This window comes from Apteryx mantelli, chromosome Z (genome assembly GCF_036417845.1).
Source record: "Apteryx mantelli isolate bAptMan1 chromosome Z, bAptMan1.hap1, whole genome shotgun sequence".
NCBI classification, from domain to species: domain Eukaryota; kingdom Metazoa; phylum Chordata; class Aves; order Apterygiformes; family Apterygidae; genus Apteryx; species Apteryx mantelli.
In genome coordinates, this window is record NC_090020.1 from 26098337 (window position 1) to 26116487 (window position 18151).

Sequence of the window (18151 nt, forward strand, 5' to 3'; positions counted from 1 at the left end):
GTCAAAACCTGGTGTCTGCTTACATGCCTTGTCCTAGCTGCAGATGGCCCTATCCCACCCCTCTGCCTCTGCCTGCCCTTCCAGAGGGTTAAATATTCCCTTGGGTCTGGGGTCTGATCTTGCAACCACACCCTAGCACAATTCAGGTACCAGGTTAAGTTAGTTAGTGTAAGTAGTTGCTTTTAGCTAGTCCTGATTAACTGTCAGTGAGCTTTGGGGGACTGGGCTTCTTGTCCTTTCTTCCTTCAGAGGCTGAACAGGTGGGTTTTCTCCTTACTTTAGTGAATCCTTCCAAACCCAGGGAAATCTCAAAGCAGCAGTGTGGCAGCGCGGGCTGAAGCATCCATTAGCTCACGGGGCAGCTGCACGGTGCAAGGAAGAGCATCAGTCCGAGCTCAAAAGCCACCGAGCAATGAAGAGAAACTCCCTGGGAGCCAGAGCATGCTGGTGAGGTGATATTCTTCCCCCACTGAAAGTTGTGCTACAGATAGTTGTTGTCTCCCTGCAGTAGTGGGAGAAGGAATGTCTGGGAAAGTACCTGGGAAAATAGAAAAACAAGACCCAAGTTTAATAATGATTAGCAACACTGAGATCTTTGAAGATGGCTCATATTATACTCAACTCATAGATTTCATCATGCACAGCAGTATTTTTTTATGATGAGCCAGACTGGTTTTCATGATCACTCTCTGACTACGATTATTCAAAACAACATTTGCTTTTTTAATTCCTTTTTTTTTTATTATTTGGACAATATATATACATATGTACAAAAACATCTATGCCTACTTTTTTTTTGCTTTTTTTTTTTTACAATTTCATGTGATTTACAAAACAGGACAGCAAAATAACTTATAAAGGATACGAACACTGTACAAAAATAAAACTGATTAAACTGTTGGAAAGTTGGTATTTTACAGTGTCACAGATCACTAATCTGTAAAACAGCGTTTTGAAGTATGTGTCCAGTCTGGTGTATGCTGGGCTAAGTCCATCTGCAAACTGAAAATAGATCTGTAATACAGGTAATGAAAAATTGTTCAGAAAAGATGTATGTTGTATAGCTATACCTTTAAAGCCATGGCTTCTCTATAGTAATGGGCTTTCTTAACCAAGGAGAGGAGCTGTCCTAACTTCAGCACTATTAAGTATTTCCAAAATAGTACAACAAGTACATACGTTATTAGAGAACCTGATTTTCCTTTTTTTTCCAACAACTGCAACACTCTTTCTAAACTTAACTTCAAGATGCAAAGAAGTAACCTGGAGTTTATTTCATGTGTTAGATCCGTTGTTTGCTTTTACTAAAAGAAAAAACTCAAAAACCCGAATGAACAAAAAAATAAAATAAAAATCTCCAAACCTGATCATTCCCAATGTATTCTGTTAGTGGTTAATGAATCACATTAATCCCGTCTGTCTATGTTGAAATATAGTATACATTAGAGCAAATCAGTTACTATTTAGGAGGTTTTTTTTCAGAAACAGGGTCTTGTCACAAGTAATAACGATATGAGTCTACATGCTCTGTTGTTGCATGGACCAAAGTACTCCCCATCTGTTAATTCTTTTAGAATTTGAAGAAACAATGACAGTTCTTTAAGTGTGTGTTCTACCCCAAATATTCAAGCTAGGATCCCTAAAGTTGGACATCTACATCCATATGTAGGTTAATCCTGGTAGCTAAGTGACCAAAACATTTGCATATTGATTTAAGAGGTGCTTATCAGCTGTAGCTCCCCATTGTAGTCGATAGGATGTGAGGGTGTCTCGTATTTCACAGGATCAGGCCTTAATTTTCCAAGTACTGCATTTGTCCTACAAAATGGCAGCAATACAGACTGTAGGACTGATTCTAAAGTTTGTGTGATCTTCACAGAGAAAAATGAAGATGAATGTGAATGCTCCTTTGAATCTCACTGGGTTACGTGTGGCCCTGACCCCACTCACCAAGGCAGCATTAACAGTACTGGTAAGCAGAACACTCTCTGTATATTTCCAGCTCAGCAGAAATACTGAGCCTACCTATTTTTATTAGGAAGAACATATGTCCCTACAACCCAATTTGGACACCAGAAATTAAAGTTTGGTTTCTAAAATAAATGTTTCAAAAAGCTGAAACGGAGGTAGAAAGTGTGCTTGGTTTCCTGTCGTCTTCACTGAAGAAAACACATCCCTTTTTATTCCACAGACTGCTCAATATCCCCAATGCCTTAAAAGCAGTTCTCTTCACATAGACGGAATTTATCATGAACTACACAGGTAAAAACACTATATGCAAACTGACTTCTAATGCTGAAAGCCATATATAACTGTAGAAGAAAATACTCTACTCTCTGAGTTGATTTTTTTTTTTTTGTTTCTAGGAAGCAAGCTTTTTATCAGGTAAAACAATAAGATACTGTAATTGAAGGTGTACTAACAAGATTTTTATGTACAAAATTTTACAAGATGACCTAAATTCATCTGTAGTGGAAACACTTCGGATTTCAGTGTGATTACTTCCGAGATGAATTTGGCCCTAAGTCTCTATAGAAGGGCTGCACCTCCCCTTCCTCTTTTTGAGGAAGGGGTAAAGACAGAAGAAAAGAAGAATGTTTCTGGAAAGAAAAATGTGTAAACATAATTCTCCCCCTATAAATAGTTGGGGAGGGAAAAGTCACTGATAACCTCTTACAGTTCATGCCTTTAACATAAACAAAGATGAAATACTCAGATAATGACAATGATTTAAAGTTTTCCTTCAGTGATGTTTTTGCTCCTCTTAAAGAGCAAAACATAGCTTTAAAATATTTGCAATATTGCCTTTATCAGTATTTGATGTATCACACATGACACAGGTACAATGCAAAGTACCTAGGGAAGCTTATGTCATAAGGAATATTATGACACACCTTCTGCGTTGCATTTCCAACTACGTCACCATTTTCCCCCATACTCTACAGAAACAGCTCTAAAGAGATATATAGGAGCCCTTTCAAAGTGCTCTTTGCAATAATTTTAGCTGTTTCCGTTAGCAGAGTGCTCTTAAGGAAAGGTCTACTCTCTCCATAAGCACACACAACTCCCATTGGATTTTGCAGGAGTTAGGCAAGTGTATGAAGAGAATAAATCTTTAAGGCAAGTGTATGAAGAGAAAAAAACCTTCAAAAAAGCAGCAGTTTATAAAGATGGTAGCTGCTCTTATGCATCAGTTCAAACAAAATACAGCAGAATAAAGCACTGTCAGTGGCATTTCTATAGTACGGTATTTATTGTCAAATGAAAGTATAGGATCAATCGAGAGATGTATGTTTCTGCCCTCACAACCCTGCCACATTACGTAGGCTGACTTGTATTTTTTCCAGGTAAGTGAATAATAGAGCTAAATACACATACTGTCAGAAAATGACTGAGCAGTTCCGTTTTTTTTTTTTTTGCTTTAAGTATCCGCTTGAATTATACACATTTTTACTGGAAAAAAATGCAGCTTATATTCAAAAGTATAGTTAATACAAAGAAAAATTAAAAAGATCCATTTACTTTAATGGGTCTTCTTGAGTATAAATTCATCTTATTTCTGTATGTCAATCAGATGCTATTAGTAACAGATACAATGTTTCTCTTAACAGTCTTTCTAAATGAAGGATCATTCTGAGATAGAAGTAAACCCACTTCTAAAATGTGCTATGGAGTTTTTACTTGAGAATTATTTAAGTGACTTGGAAAGTGGCTTTACTCAACAAATTTTAAATACAAGCAGCATTACATTGTTCAACAAAACATGTTCATGACACAGCAATCACAAAGACCTTGGAATCACGCTACTGTGGTGTCACAGGCCAAACCATCCAGTCAGACATATATACACCAGTGTCAATGCTTTAAATTACAAAAGAAAGTCATTGCCTAGTCTGATCGCCATCCTCACTCGCACTCTGCAATTCACTTGTTTAAGACTGTTGTTCCCAGCGAAGGGCAGGGAGGGAGGGCACAGAGTTCTTATTTTTTGAACTTCGGCTACGTGTGCTTTCAAACTGCGAGTAGGGACCATGAGCGGTACCGCAGCAGACTGCTCTTGCGCTATTCACCACGTCTTCGCCACGGCTCGCTCCCCCCCGCACCCCTCCCCGGGCCAGCTCTGCCTTCACAAGGAGCTGGAGCTGGACTTTTTGGATCTCTTGATCATGCTGGGGTGAAACTCGGTGTGGCGCCGGGCATGCTTCGTCAGGTGGTCGCTCCGCATGAACCGCTTCTCGCAGAGGGGGCACCGAAACTGCTTCTCGCCGGTGTGGGTTCGGTAGTGCCGGGTGAGCTCGTCGGAGCGAGAGAACTTTTTAAGGCAGTCGGGCCACGTGCAGGGGAATGGTCGCTCGCCTGAGGGAGGAAAGGACGACAAGAAGTTTAGGGGAGGGGGTACGAACAGGTACAAACTTCGCTGCAGCAGGACAGCTGAGAAGCCAGGGAATATGCTGCTGAGGAGAAAAGCTGCCTTGGTTTCTTGCCGTGGTGCCAGTGTCTGCGAGCTGTTGATCGCTCACTTCATCAGGTTTCAGTCTCACCTCTAGCAGGAGCCAAAACCCCCTCCAACCGCACAAAACTCGCACTCTAGTGCAGAACCTTACATGACCCCAAATGCTGTCATAACAACAGATGAGCTCTGCCTATTCCTGTACATTTTTTTATGTTGAGCTCCCTATGGAGGCTTGAGAAAGGAACATCGGTATTATTCCTCTAACACTTCCATTCTGCTGAATAAAATTGTCTGTAACCATTAGAAAAGAAGCCCAAAAAAATCTTTCACCTAGGACAAGTAAGTCCAGTCTAGGAAGAATTGAGTGGAGAGGTAAATGGGAGAGCTGCGCAGCCCAAGGGCTAAAACAGGTATAGCAAAAATGCAGTGCCTATAGGGAGAAGGTCTATGCTCCCCACTCTTTTCCTGTCCCTTCCCCCTAGAAACCCATGTGGCTCCAGAAAATTAAGGACTCCCCTCCATCTCTTAGATGATAGCTGATTTGAGGGCAAGAAAATTATCTCACTATTCACAGCTCTATCAATATGAATGTTTGCTATGGTGGTAAAGAACCAAACCAACCACCTTAACCTAAAATACACCGCAGGTTTGTATTAAAAAACAGGATGTCTGGAGTGAACAGTACTCACTACAATTTCTCCAGCACCCCAAATCCCTCCAGTTCACCTTTGCAGGGTGCATGGATCTTGCATAAAGTCACAGACTCAGTTCTTCCTCAGCTGCAAAGCTGACTCAATTACATGTCACAGAAGGAAATGAAAACTTTAACTTTGCATGAAAGCTTTCAGTCACAGACACCATGTACCAGTGCATTTCGATGCCTTAATTCCCTTTCTTAAGAATCTCCTGAAGGGAATATAAATGACAGCTATTTGACAGCTATTTATAGTCAACCATGAAATATAAAAGCTATCCCAGGAGTTTTTCCAACTTGGAAGAGTTGGAAAGAAATTCAAGAACTCCAGTATTTCTTGATCCTGTGAAGTTTGGCACAAAATACAAACTCACTTTACATTTACAGATCGCAAAAAAGGGAGTCATTTACAAGAAAGTATGCCTTGGAATACTCCCCAGACACAACAGCAGAGACAAGAGACGAAAGACCAGACTAAAGACTGGAGGAATGAATAGCCCAGAAGCCAGGAGGACAACTGGGGGAAAGTATTGCAGAGCTTTAGGGAGGAGAATGGGGGTGGCGGGAGGCAGGGAATGACTGATGGCATCCAAACGATGTAACATCAAAGAGGAAGACAAAGAGGAAGACGATGGACTTGATAAGCTGAGATTTAGCCACGCAATAGGCATTGAAAGTGCTTGTGAAAGACTCTTAAATAATGTAGTTGTCTTAATGACTTAGGCTCCTAATTATATGGTGTTCCTTGACAGGCAAACTACACTGTCCCAGACTGACCAGCATTTGGTACAGTTTTAGTGAGGTGAGTAGACTGTGTATGTTAAAGCAGCCTCTTACACCAGCCACAGCATAGCCTGCTTCCTGTACGTTTTCCTTCCTCATCTTACAGCAAGACCGGTCAGAGAAGAAGAAAACAGAAGTAGCAAAATGCCAGCTTAGTCTAGAGCACTAACCCAGAGCATTGAGGAGACATCCCTGCAAGCCATTCTGACCTGTGTTTTTTTTACGGATTTCTTGGCTTTCTGCTGTATGTTTTTAGATGTGGCTGGAAACTTTTCTGAATAACCACTGCCTGTATAGAGGAAATTTATTAAAATTGTTTACTCACGCCTGCTTGAAGGCCATGATCACAGCTACAATGCAGAGCAGCACCAGGAGGTGTGCGCAACCATACAGAACTACTGGTCTCTTCTGGCTTTGCTCTGCCTGATGTCTCATGTCTGCACATGGCATTCAAGTCAAGCATTTCACTTGTACTGCTCTTTTACTATCTATCTTATGGTGTCTGTCACAGCTTCTTGAGGCAGGCATCAGAAGGAGGTGCGGAAAGCTTTCTGGACCCTCCAGGGAAGGTGGGAGAAATACTATAAATCCTATGTATGTGAAGCCATTTACTATATGGCCCTGTGTCAGGTACCCACACTCCAGAGCAGTGGAGGAGTTCAGGCATCCTTGCCCCTTCCCCAGAGGCAACGCTTCTTATCACCTACCTGACAACTCCTCAGCCACCAGAAGGGCCTAATTCTATTAGAGATCAGGTACCTAGGCTAAATAACCAGGATCACTGTATTTGGGGCTCAGTGTCTACATTCGAGGCACCGTAATATTCAGCTGGGTGCCTAAAAGCAGGTGTTTTGAATCTGACTGCATGCATCCCTTGAGAAGCCAGCCTACTTTTTCAGTACTTGTGGGAAGCAAGACAAAAAATGGAGCCTGGTTCCTGGCATTCCTTCTGAAATGCAATGGGAGTGGTGTGACTTCCACCATCATTCTCCTGCATAACATTTAATGTGATACAGGAAAATGTTTTAGGTGTAATGTAATGACAGGGGTATTGGAAAAGGCAGCACTTGCTCAAGACTCCTTGGATAAGTCCGCAGCGCCACAGAACCTAGATAAGTGCATCATTCACAGGTGGAGCTGTGAAGGCCACAGAGAGCCTTGCATGGGGGGGGTATGCTCCTCTATAAGTTGAAGAGCTGCCTATGTGCTCAGGGTGGCAAATATGGCAGAGATCCCTAAAAGATATGAACAGCTGCACTTCCTGAAATACACGAGAACTACAACTGGAACCCATCGCAAGCCACCTACAGCCAAGTCTCAGAGTACAGTTACAGAAAACGATTTCATCACCTTGGCAATACAAGCTTTAGGAGATTGTCACAACCACTTTAGAGACGCGTATATAAAAGTAGGCCAGGCATAATCCATGCTACAAGAAAGTGTTAAAACTCTAGACTTTTCAAGAACAGAGAAACAAGGGGGAGGGAGACTTTTCCAGGCCCTCAGTGATTGTCTCTGAGCCTGGAAATCTACTGCTCCCCTTGGTTACAAAGCCATAACCAATTACACAAGCCCAGAGAGGTGGTGGTTCAGTGACTGACTTAATAGATGCAGAGCAGCAGCGGAGTGTGCACTCAGAAGGCTTTTAAAGCAGAGATGTCTGTTGACATGTGATGATTGTGTACTCAGCAAAGATGGACATTGTATTTGCTGGTTATATTCAACACAATATTTTTATAAAGTGCCAGAGAGGTGTTTGTGCAAGAGTTTACAGAGCAAACAAATCTTGAGGTATGCTGAGACTCATATACAGCTGGACAGGCAATGGCACAAAAAGCTGCAATACATGCTGGTGCTGCCTCCATCTGGTGCTATTGATTTCTGTGCCACATCCAACCCAGCCATATATTTTTTCATGTTTTTCCCCTCTTTGTTTTTGGGATTAGTATTGCTAACACTTGAAACAGGCGCACCGAAACTGAGTAGTATTAAATATAACTTCCTTTGGTGGCAGCATACTTGTTATATTTTAAGCTATGCCTTAGCTTGGATTTTAATCAAGTGATGAAGAAATGGCCAATGATGATGCATCAACAAAAACTCAAAATTATGTGCAATAGCAATCTGATCATAAGAGGTAAAAGATGTAAATAATTTTATTCAAAATATATCCAAGTAACAACAGAAGCAACAAAGGAAACAGAAGTTGGTTTACAGGTTATTGGAATAGCTGTGTCTGTAGACCTGTCGTTCTTCGTCCTGTTCGCCTCCAGGGATGGATCTGGGGAAGCAGTATGTGCAGGGATGGGGGAACAGTGTAGACTGACTTTGGCTCTTCATAGATCCTCTCTGGAGTCCAAAGAACTCTTGCTTCTGCAACCCCAGCTCATTTTAAATCCCATATGGATGTACATGCCATTGCCTTTTGGTCTCTGTTCTCTTGCTTCAGTTGATCTTTTCACCCTGTTCTTTCTCCTCACCCTCTTCCTCAAATGGTTAATTTCTTCTTTCTCTGAGAGTTTAAAAGTCTGTATCCAAGCTGCTTTGTATGACCCAAAGCAGGTGACTTTCCATCTTCTTCTGACTAGACGGTCAATTATTTAGTTTTGTCCTACTCTGAGCATGCCAGATTTTCTATGTTGTGGTCTTGGTGCAGGAAGGGTTTCTGAAAAAATAAGATAAAATGGGCATTAGTAGACTCGTTAATAATACAGGTAGCACCCACTATCCTGATTTGCCACCTGTTTTCTCACTACAAAACGCTGCCTTTGATGCGGATGACTGAGGTTGGGAGCTGCAGGTCAGTGGCTTTAACAAAGGCGACTTCATTCAGACAAGCGAGCGGCAGACAAGTCCTGGACTGAGTTTTTTTCCCATGGGGAGGGTGGGGGGGTGGGAAGGGAAGCGGTGTTAGAAAAAGCAGAAGACAAAGTTGACAATCATACACTTGGACTATTCTCTTGGCTTATAACAGGATATGCTCTAGGACTGGAGCAAACTGAGCTTCTGTGAAGGAGTGAAATACTAAGTGAACTACTAAAATTGTTTGAGTACTGATTTTATAGAAGACTTGCAGAGATTGTGGGTGGAAGCCTGGCCAAGATGAATAGCTTTCTAGACTCCTTGCTTTGTTTTTCAGGGAGACAGAAGCAAAGTTGGACACAGTCATGATTCCAGAGTCTGGGGTCTTTGCTAACTAGTGCAGTTTGCTACCGAATAATGCTAATGACGGTGCTTCATACATTAACTAGAAAGTCAAATGGAGTGTAGTTACAGCTGCATGAATGGCCAGCTAGACATCCTTGACTGACATATGCACCAATGAAAAGACCAACAAGTAGATGGTGGGACTGTGATGCCTGGGATGCCTAACAGCAACTATATTGTGTATCAAAACTGAAGAATGGTTTGAGTTCAACTTCTCGGATGCAATGTCTGTGCTTCACTTCCACTTTGTGTCTGGCCATGTGACATGGCATAGCTAGCCATGACCGAAGACTAAAGCAGGGCCAACCCCTCCTGTCAGAAATTTGAGTGAGCTGATGGCAAAAAGGGAGATAGGAAAACCCACAGAGTTTTGCTCATGTTGAAATAAGGAAACCCGTTGTCATTGGGCAAGAGCAAAATTACTTAGGAGAACAGGACCAGTGTTTGCAGGAAGCTGGGGTGTGGGGTTGGGGGAACAGCACTCCCATGGCTTCAACACAGAGAATCAACTCTGCATGGTTCAAATAAGAGAATCTAACATACCTTCTTCTTGCCTTTGTCTTCCAAGATCCTCCTGAACTTCTGTGGTTGCTGGAGCTTGAACTGTCCAAAGAAATCTTTGTATCCTGGGAAGATCTGGTCCTGAACTACAATCCTTGGCTTAGACTGGACCATGATTAAGCACTTTTTTTTTTTTCCCTATGACCCCCCCCCCCATTCAGCCACCACTCCTGAGTGTCTCAGCACCTCCTGAAGTATCACAGGTTCTGTAGATGCTACAAAACATGGTCCAGCTTATTGCAGGAGGAAAAAAAAAAAAAAAGGACAGGCTTTCTTCCTTGCCCCAGAATAGCTGTTATCTCAGGTCTCTTTTACTTTTTCCTCCAGTGTCTTTGTTTCCCACACACATCCTGAGTCATTTCCTGTGGGACATTGCATGTGGACGCTCAGTCAAAATCCAAGGTGTTCTGATGAAGACAAATCTTGCATGCAGCTGTACACCCACTTCTGGGCAGATGATTGGAGGCCTTTCAAGCAGCCTTTTTCCCCTTCTGTGATATTCCAGAATTGGATCATTAAAACACATGGCAACCACAAAGCTACAGATACTGGTGAGAAGCAGCACAGAGCAAGATCAGCGCTGAGCATGTAGGTACTATTTGAATAAAACAAAGATTTCTAAAAGACTTAGACCTGGACCAGTTAGTTTGGCAACAGATCAAACAGATCCCTGATCAGTGACAGGCAATTACAGGATAGGCAATGGATGGATAATTTGCACCAAGTGGTTTATTCCACCAGCACTCAGGACTAAACGTCCTAAATGGGATGATTAAGGTGTTAAAAAGCTGCCTTCAGCAAGTATTTAGACTGCTCCAACATTCTCAAAGCCACCACTCAACAGCTGCTTACACACGCAGGTGTTTGAGTTTCTTTCAAAAGAGCAGATGCAAAAGTACCTGCTAAAACCCGGCTTTGCTGAGCTGCTGAGAGTCCTAGCTCATGCCTAAATCCATGTGAGACTCAGTCTTGCTGTTACCCCCATCTGATATGATGTCGGATGTAAGGTATATCCTTGGAGCTTCTCTCCAGGACTAGATTCCTCCTTGTTTGCCTTAGAAAAGGCTTTCTTGGGGGGACTGGACTCCCTGGTGTCCATCAGTCAGGGGAGCTATCTAGGAAATGGAAGACCTCTTTTTAAATCCCACCATAGAGTTAAGTCCACACTTTTCATAGCAAAGAGGAATATCCTCAGCAGTAAACTCCTGGATATTCTGGAATAACTTTCTACCTCTTCTCCTTTCCTATTTTTTTGACATTTGACCTTCTTCCATTTTACAGTAATATTGAAATATTAGTTGAGCAATGGAGAGAGACCAGCTCATACTCTGGGGCTTACAGCACTTACCTGGGATTGAGGAGCACTAGGTTTAGGTTCCTGTTCTGCCTACATAATTAAATGTTTGTTAAAGGGGAGCCGCTTCAACAGGGGAAAGGGTGGAAACTTGTTCCAGTCAGAGAAGACTCTCTCCAAACTCCACATAGCAGGGACTTGAAAAACAGGTCTTTCAGCTGCTAGTAGCATTCTCCAGCTACTGAGCTGCTGGGCACAATGGTGTTATGGACTTCGTCCCCTCTAGCACAAAAAGGAATGGTTTGGCACAGGCACCTTGCTTCAGAAGAAGGTTCATGGCTAGGCCTCCTAGAAAGGAGCATCTCTCTCCACCCAGGAGTCAGGCACCGAACTATAGATGACATGCTAGCACAGACAGCCCTGTGCAAACCTGGGGCTCCCTCTTCGAGGTGCTCAGCTGAAGGCCTTTTTTCGGACTCTGCTCAGTGATCTGGCTCTGCAGAGACAGGTGTTGCAACCTCCATGCCAGTGGGGCTGGCCCAAAGTATCCACAGTCAACACATCCTTAGGGCCTACCACAGCTGGGTGGGCAGCAGCTAAGCTCAGCTTCTGAGAGCAAGTGTTGTTCTCACTGCAATATGTTCTTCTGTTCTCTGAAGACAGGTGTGAGGGAAGTTGAGCAGTGGTTACCTTATCAAATTGCTCATGTACAGACAAGCTTAATGCTCAAGGCCAGAAACACACACGGCTTAATGCTTCTGTCCATCTTTGACTGAACCAAGTAATACCACTGGTCTTAATATGATCTTTCTGAATAACAAAAAATTTTCATTATTTTACTATGAATTCTTTAGTCAATATTTCAGACTTCTTTCAATTTTAAGGCATTTATAGACTGTTCTCAAGCTATTCATAGTCACCGTAGCTTGCATCTAGCTGATAAACTACATTATCACAAATAAACATTATTTGGAATGTGCCTTATTATCACCACTCCAGAGTCTGGCCTTTTAATTTCAGCTTGGCTTCTCCCTGCTCTTCCGGCTGCAGGTTTGGGAGCTCTGTGAGGCAATGAATGACAGCGTGGCACAGAACAGTACTGCAGTTAATGAAGGGGAATGGTTGTTCCCACACTGATCCTAGCAGCTAGGGGTGCAAGACACACAAACTTTAAAAAAAAAAAAAAAAAAGCAGGTGATGCCTACCACATGGTCTTCAACACCACAGCACAACAGTGTGCAGGAAGACACTGGAGTTGCATTTTCAATATATCCATCTGGCAACAGAAGCCACATTTGTATGGGTGATGCCTGCTCATTGCTTCTCTCCTACACGTGCACTTCCTTACACTGACTACTTTAATACAACCTATGTAAACTTTTCTGGGGTGTTTTCCCATTGTGAAATATACTCTCACTTAACTTACAAAAGAAAAAAAAAGATCCCCCCTCCCCCCACAACTGAAAGTTGGGCAACACTGAACTTAATCTTTATGATTTTCGCCTGCCTTGCTCAGCTAGCAAGGCTTCCAGGCAATATGATCATGTTTCTCTCAGACCTGGAAATATGCCTATTAGCATTCCAGGAATTTACGTATTTTTATAAATTCTTGGAAGCATGGAGCATTCTTGGAAATTCTTGGAGCTCTCGTTTTAGCAAAAATATCCTGCTGGGTCCACTCTGTCCTTTGGTCTTTCTGTAAAGAAAGTGGCAAAGTGACGACGCATGAGCTGGATAAGAAAGGCTTAAAATGCTAAATTTCAGATTATGCTCTACATAAAATACCCCCAAAATCTCTAGGCAAGCGGAGGATTGTCAGCATATCAGCATCTGTACAGTCTGTCGAGCTAGTGATTATCTAGAACATAAATGACAAAGCAGCTCAGTCAAAACCACACTGAACTGATATGGGGCCTGGCCCAACGCTGTGATATCTAGATTGCTGCACTCATCAGCTGCAGTGTTTCTCTCTCCTTTTTACCAAAAATGCTCCTCAGCTTCACTTTGTAAAATGGTGATCCATGGATCCATGCCTCTCCCGACAGCCTACTACTGACTATCAATTAGAGCAAAATGTCAGAAGAGTTTAAGGGCGTATGCAGTACCTAATATTAGAAAACTCTTTGCATTGTTTGGAGCCGATTTACAAGATGACATAGTTCACTGCAAAGGCTGGTTAAGGAGAGAGAACTTTTTACACAACAGCTCTTTTTTGCATATGTCCAACCTCTTAAGAGTACCTGATGTAGACATGGACTTCCCAAACAGTAACATAGTTCTGGGAAGTGTCTGGGATTCATCTCCCCAAGCAAGTAAACTTCTACAGCTCCTGTAAGAGGCATCGCACAAACTAGCTTCATGGTACCTTCTCTATTGCTTTTTCCTAGCCAGGAGGATCTGCTCTCAGCTGCCATATACCCTTTAATTGGCTTTCCTTCACACCTTCTTATCACATATACATTCCTTAATTTAGCTTAGACATTCTTTCCTGTGTTTCTTTTGGTATCTCACCCTTCGCTCAGCTTTCCTTGCCCAGGCCTTCTGACTGAGATCGCTTGTTTACTCTCACCTGCCTTTATTTTCCTTGGAAGTCCTCTGGCCTGCACATCCTTCTCTGTTAAGTTTTCTTTTCCTTTTTTCTTTCTTCCTCCCCTCTTTTTTTTTTTAAGGTAACAACCATATTACTGGCCTTCTTAAATGCCTGAAATTATCTATTTGAAGAAGCCTTTGTATTTTCAAGATAACCTTCTGCATATCTGCTCGTACTTGTCATCTTCTTGTTCTGCATTGTCACTTGCTTTCTCCTGACCTCTGCATTGCTTCTGCAGCTCTGGTCTTGTCCACATCTTGCCTGGGTGTCTGGGTCTTTTTCCATGCTCAGGAAAAGTCTGCAAGACTTGCCCATGCCACCTCAATGCTGAAGACTCTCCTGCAGACAGACCACTGTTGTAATCCTTTCTGCCACTTCCAAACTTTAGTTTTGAGTTTACATGTCCTATTCTCATAATACTATCTATGAAGGTAAGGTCACTTTGTATATCACATCCTCCATCTGCCCTCCAGACAAACAGCTTTTGGTTTATGAGCTCTTTGGGATAATGCCACCTTGTATCTTCTACCATACACCTCAGAGATGCTCCTGGAAATAGTTCACATGGAACAATCTTACCTGTAATAGTGTTCCTGTCTGGGACGTCAGAATTTAAATAACAAATTTCAAGTTATTTTTGGGTAGTAGGGATGAGACAGGTAATACTTTTGTATCACAGGCTTTTGCAAGTACCATCAACTGACTTTTTCATTAAGATCACCACAGAACACAATTTTGGATGGATGTGTAATTGGAAACTGAACTGAACTCAAAGGCTCAAACTATATGCAACTAATGGATATAAACTCATTGCAACTCATGCAAACTAATAGTTATCACACACTAATTTTTAGTCTCAGAAATACAGGATGCCTTTGAACCAACAGGCTGAGGGAAATACTAATAAGATACAGACCTTTAACCTTTGAACATCAAGTCTTTGTTCTTCTAACTTTATCTGTCATTTCACGCCTCACTTTCCATGAGATGACAAAAGATGGTCCAGTGAATATTCAGATTCTCAACAGCACATATCAGTATTCAGAGCTTTCTAACTTGATTAGCTAGCATCCATGAGTAAAAAGGGATGTTGGTTCAAGGAAGATTGTGGGTGTGAATGGAAATCCTGAGGTCATCTTCCAAGATTGAGAGAATGGGGGTAAACATTAAAAAGTTAAGACCAGGAAGTTTCTATTAGTGGATATGTATCCACTTCAACTAAAGGCTACAAGCAGCAAGAAAACAAGTTGATGGCCTGGAAAATCACCTCAGATTAAAAAATGGAAAGTAGATAGAAAGTATTCAAAAGGCTCAGAGATACGAAAGAGAAACGATTAAAAAAAATGGAACAAAATGTAATGAGGAGTTTAACGTTCTCTGCAACACGTAGTTATGAATAAGTCTGGAGGTCCAATCGTATCTCACTGTTGCTATGGAATTGTTCTACCATTTATAAAAATAATTAGCATTAGCAGTATCATTTAGCATCTCAGTTATCTACAGTTAACTCTGTTCACATTAGAAAGCTCTGAATGTTTATTAGTTTGGATATTTGTAATGTTTATAATTACACAGAACTGCAGTGAAGGTACATTAGTGTATGTGAGTTAAACATTTGATACTTGGAGCTAAGGCCACCCACTTGTGGGTGGCATGCTGTAAACCTCATGCCACTTCAGAAGATACTTATGACAATAGCGCTTACAGCAAACAGTGTGGGTTCTGCAGTATATTAATTTGCATCTCAGCACCCAAAATGCTATCCCAATTGATGCCTATTCCAGTCTCCATATCAGGATGGACATCTGAGCAATGGGTACTACATGGAAATGATACTAATGTGTTTCCTTTGTCACTTGCGAGCCAAAATTCTGCAAGATATCAGTTACATTCAGCCTCCGAAAGAGCATTAAAGCTGAAAACTTTGAATTGATAATAAAACAACCCCCGGGGTAGACCTAGAGGGTAGTTAAGGGTCATCACCGATCATCTTCTTTCCTGGCTCAGGGAGACACTCCTAACTACCTAACCACAGAGCTCACTACATCCAGCAAACCTCATTCTTGTGACCTCCTGAGCTGAACATACAGGAAACCTGCCAGCAGGCACAGCAGCACACAGGTAGGTAGCCAACTCCAGGTCTCCTTCTTTGCAATGCACATACAGTTAGAGGAACAGGCAAGTCAGAGCAATAGGAGTTCAGCCAAAGTTTGGATTTGGCCATGCCCTACCCAGACAGTACTAAATACTAAAGCAATGCCTTGTGGTATGTTTCTCAGTGAGGTATTCATTTTGTACCTCACTGCTTACCATCACTGATAATTTACAAAATCCAGAAAAGATCAGTCATCTACAAAACAGATGTGAAGCAGGCGAAATAAGCATTGGCAGTGTTTGTTTCCTTTGATCCACTCCTCTCCACACTCATACACCACCCTTTAATTTAGGGCAATTTTTAAGCAGCCTTTTGTACTGGCACTGTGACCCCAATTGCAATTCAGACATGTAATGGTTTTTATTCAGCCACTTGCACTAAAGGGCTTAAAAAAAAAAAAGTCTACAATTACTATGCCCTTAGTTCTTCGGCAGAGCTGGGGGAACTAAGAATTGCTGCAGCAGATATTTTTTATCACTAGGTTTCCATTTTGCCACACCCTCTAAACCACTTGGGTGAGTACATGGGTATTAAAGCACACGGTCTTATGAATGAAGCCCTTGTGCAAAATGCCATCTCAGCTAGATTGTGATAACAGGTATAAATGGGAACAACTGGGCAGAGCAGAAGCCAACACCGTATGGACAGTGGCCAAATCCTCTAGGCCAAGTGAGCCACATCTAGGGAGCCCAAGTTAACCTACTGGTATCATTTGCAAAGTAACTCAGCTCCCTGAAGAAAGTCTCTTGCACTGGGAGCCTGTAGGGTTGACCCAGGTTTGTACAGCACGTGCTTTTGAAATTCCCCCCTCAAGCCCCTTTGGTTCTTCACCTGCTTGAGGAGGTCTGCCAGGGAAGCCAAAGGCGCCAGTTTATCACTGTGCAAGGGAGACGCGGCCTCGCCTCTGCGAGGAGCTCTGCTGAAATTAACAGTTCACTTCACGTAGGCCAGAAATGAGATACGGCATGGAGGCAACATGCTCGTAGCCACGACCATCCCATGTGTCAGCGTCTGAGCCACCACCCCTAGGACCCGAGACACTCAGGCTCCCCGGCACGAAGTAAAGCTCAGCCCAAGATACCCGAACACGGACTGCAAAGCTGATGAATTAAACCTAGCTTCAAAAGGCAAAATCAGTTGTTAAGCATCGGCAGATAGGTGTCCTTTTGAAGCACAGCAGGGTGGCTTTTTTAACCTCCGGCCACTGCTTTATTTCTGAAATATGGGCCAAAACCTCTGCTAGTGCAAAATGCCGGCGTCTGGAAAGCTTGCTCATTCACATCGGAAAAAAGAAAGAAAGAAAGAAAGAAAGAAAACCGCGTCCGTGTTGCTCCCGGGCGGAACCACGAGGATTCCCGCTGCAGCGGGCCGGGCCGGGCCGGGGCAGCGGCGGTCACGGCGCGGGGCAGCGGCGCGCTGCAGCGCGGCCGCCCGGCGCCGCCGCCGCGGAGCCGCCCGCCAGCGGCCGCCCGGGCTCCGGCGGCGCCGAGCGGGAGCTCCGTGCGGCGGCGGCTCGCTCGCTCGCAGCGCGGGGCGGCACCGCGGGGAAGGAGGGGGGGAAAGCGGCAGGACGGAGCAGAAGACGCACAGAAAGAGGGAGAAAGCCGGGAAGGCGGGACTGCGGCGCCCGCGGGGTTCACGCGAGGACAGGCCCCCCCGCCGCCCCGCTGACCTGTGTGCACCCGGTAGTGGGCCTTGAGGTGGGAGGACTTGCCGTAGACCTTGCCGCAGCCGCTGTAGGGGCACTTGTGCCGCTTCTCGGCCGCCAGCTTGCCCTTGGGGGCGGCGGCGCCGCGGAGGCGCGGGGGCTGCCCCGGCGCCGGGCTGCGCGCCGGGCTGGAGCCGGGCTCCGTGGTCACGTCGCTGTCGGAGCCCACGTCCTCGTCGGGGCTCTCCACGCTGTCGCTGCAGACGGAGGGGGCGGGCAGCGGCCGGTACTTGTTCAGCTCCAGCAGGCTCTTGGCGATGGTCACCAGCGTGCAGTAGTCCTTCCAGGCGTCGCGGGGGTCGCGCAGCTCCTTGCCCACCTCCGCCTCGCCCGGCACCTTCAGCCGCGCCGCCTCGGGCACGGCCGAGCGGTTGGAGATGGACACCAGGCACTGGGCGGCCACGAAGTCCATGTAGGCGACGGCCGACATGGTGAGGGCGCGCCGCCGCCGGGCGCGGCCCCCCGCTCCGCTGCGCTGCGCTCCGCGCTGCCGGCCGCGCCCCGCCGAGCCCCCGGCGGCGAGGGGCGCCTCAGTGCGCGCCCGCGGGGCCGGCCGCGCCGCCGCGCCGGGGGCCGCTAGCCATGGTCCGCCCCCGGGGCTCGCGGCGCCGCCGCCGCCTCGAGTCGGGGCTTTAGGGGAGAAAATGCGCTGGAAGAAAATAATAATAAAATCAGGGAGCAGCGCCCGGGCAAGGTCCGTCGCCCG

General features: G+C 44.5%; 1 protein-coding gene across 2 annotated transcripts; it reads right to left on the minus strand.

The window, feature by feature from the left end:
• Positions 1-3241: 3241 nt before the first annotated feature.
• KLF9 (KLF transcription factor 9) lies at positions 3242-17897 on the minus strand. Of its 2 annotated transcripts, XR_010886894.1 has the most exons (3): positions 17410-17897; positions 9681-10189; positions 8069-8595 (listed from the first exon to the last, which is right to left on the minus strand). XR_010886894.1 is itself a non-coding variant. In XM_067315748.1 (2 exons), exons 1-2 carry the CDS (start codon positions 17873-17875, stop codon positions 4127-4129), a joined length of 696 nt encoding a protein of 231 aa, XP_067171849.1. In that variant the 5' UTR covers positions 17876-17897; the 3' UTR covers positions 3242-4126. The 2 variants fall into 2 exon arrangements, 1 of the variants encoding a protein (XP_067171849.1); XM_067315748.1 differs by lacking the exons at positions 8069-8595; positions 9681-10189 and adding an exon at positions 3242-4356.
• Between the last annotated feature and the right edge of the window lie 254 nt (positions 17898-18151).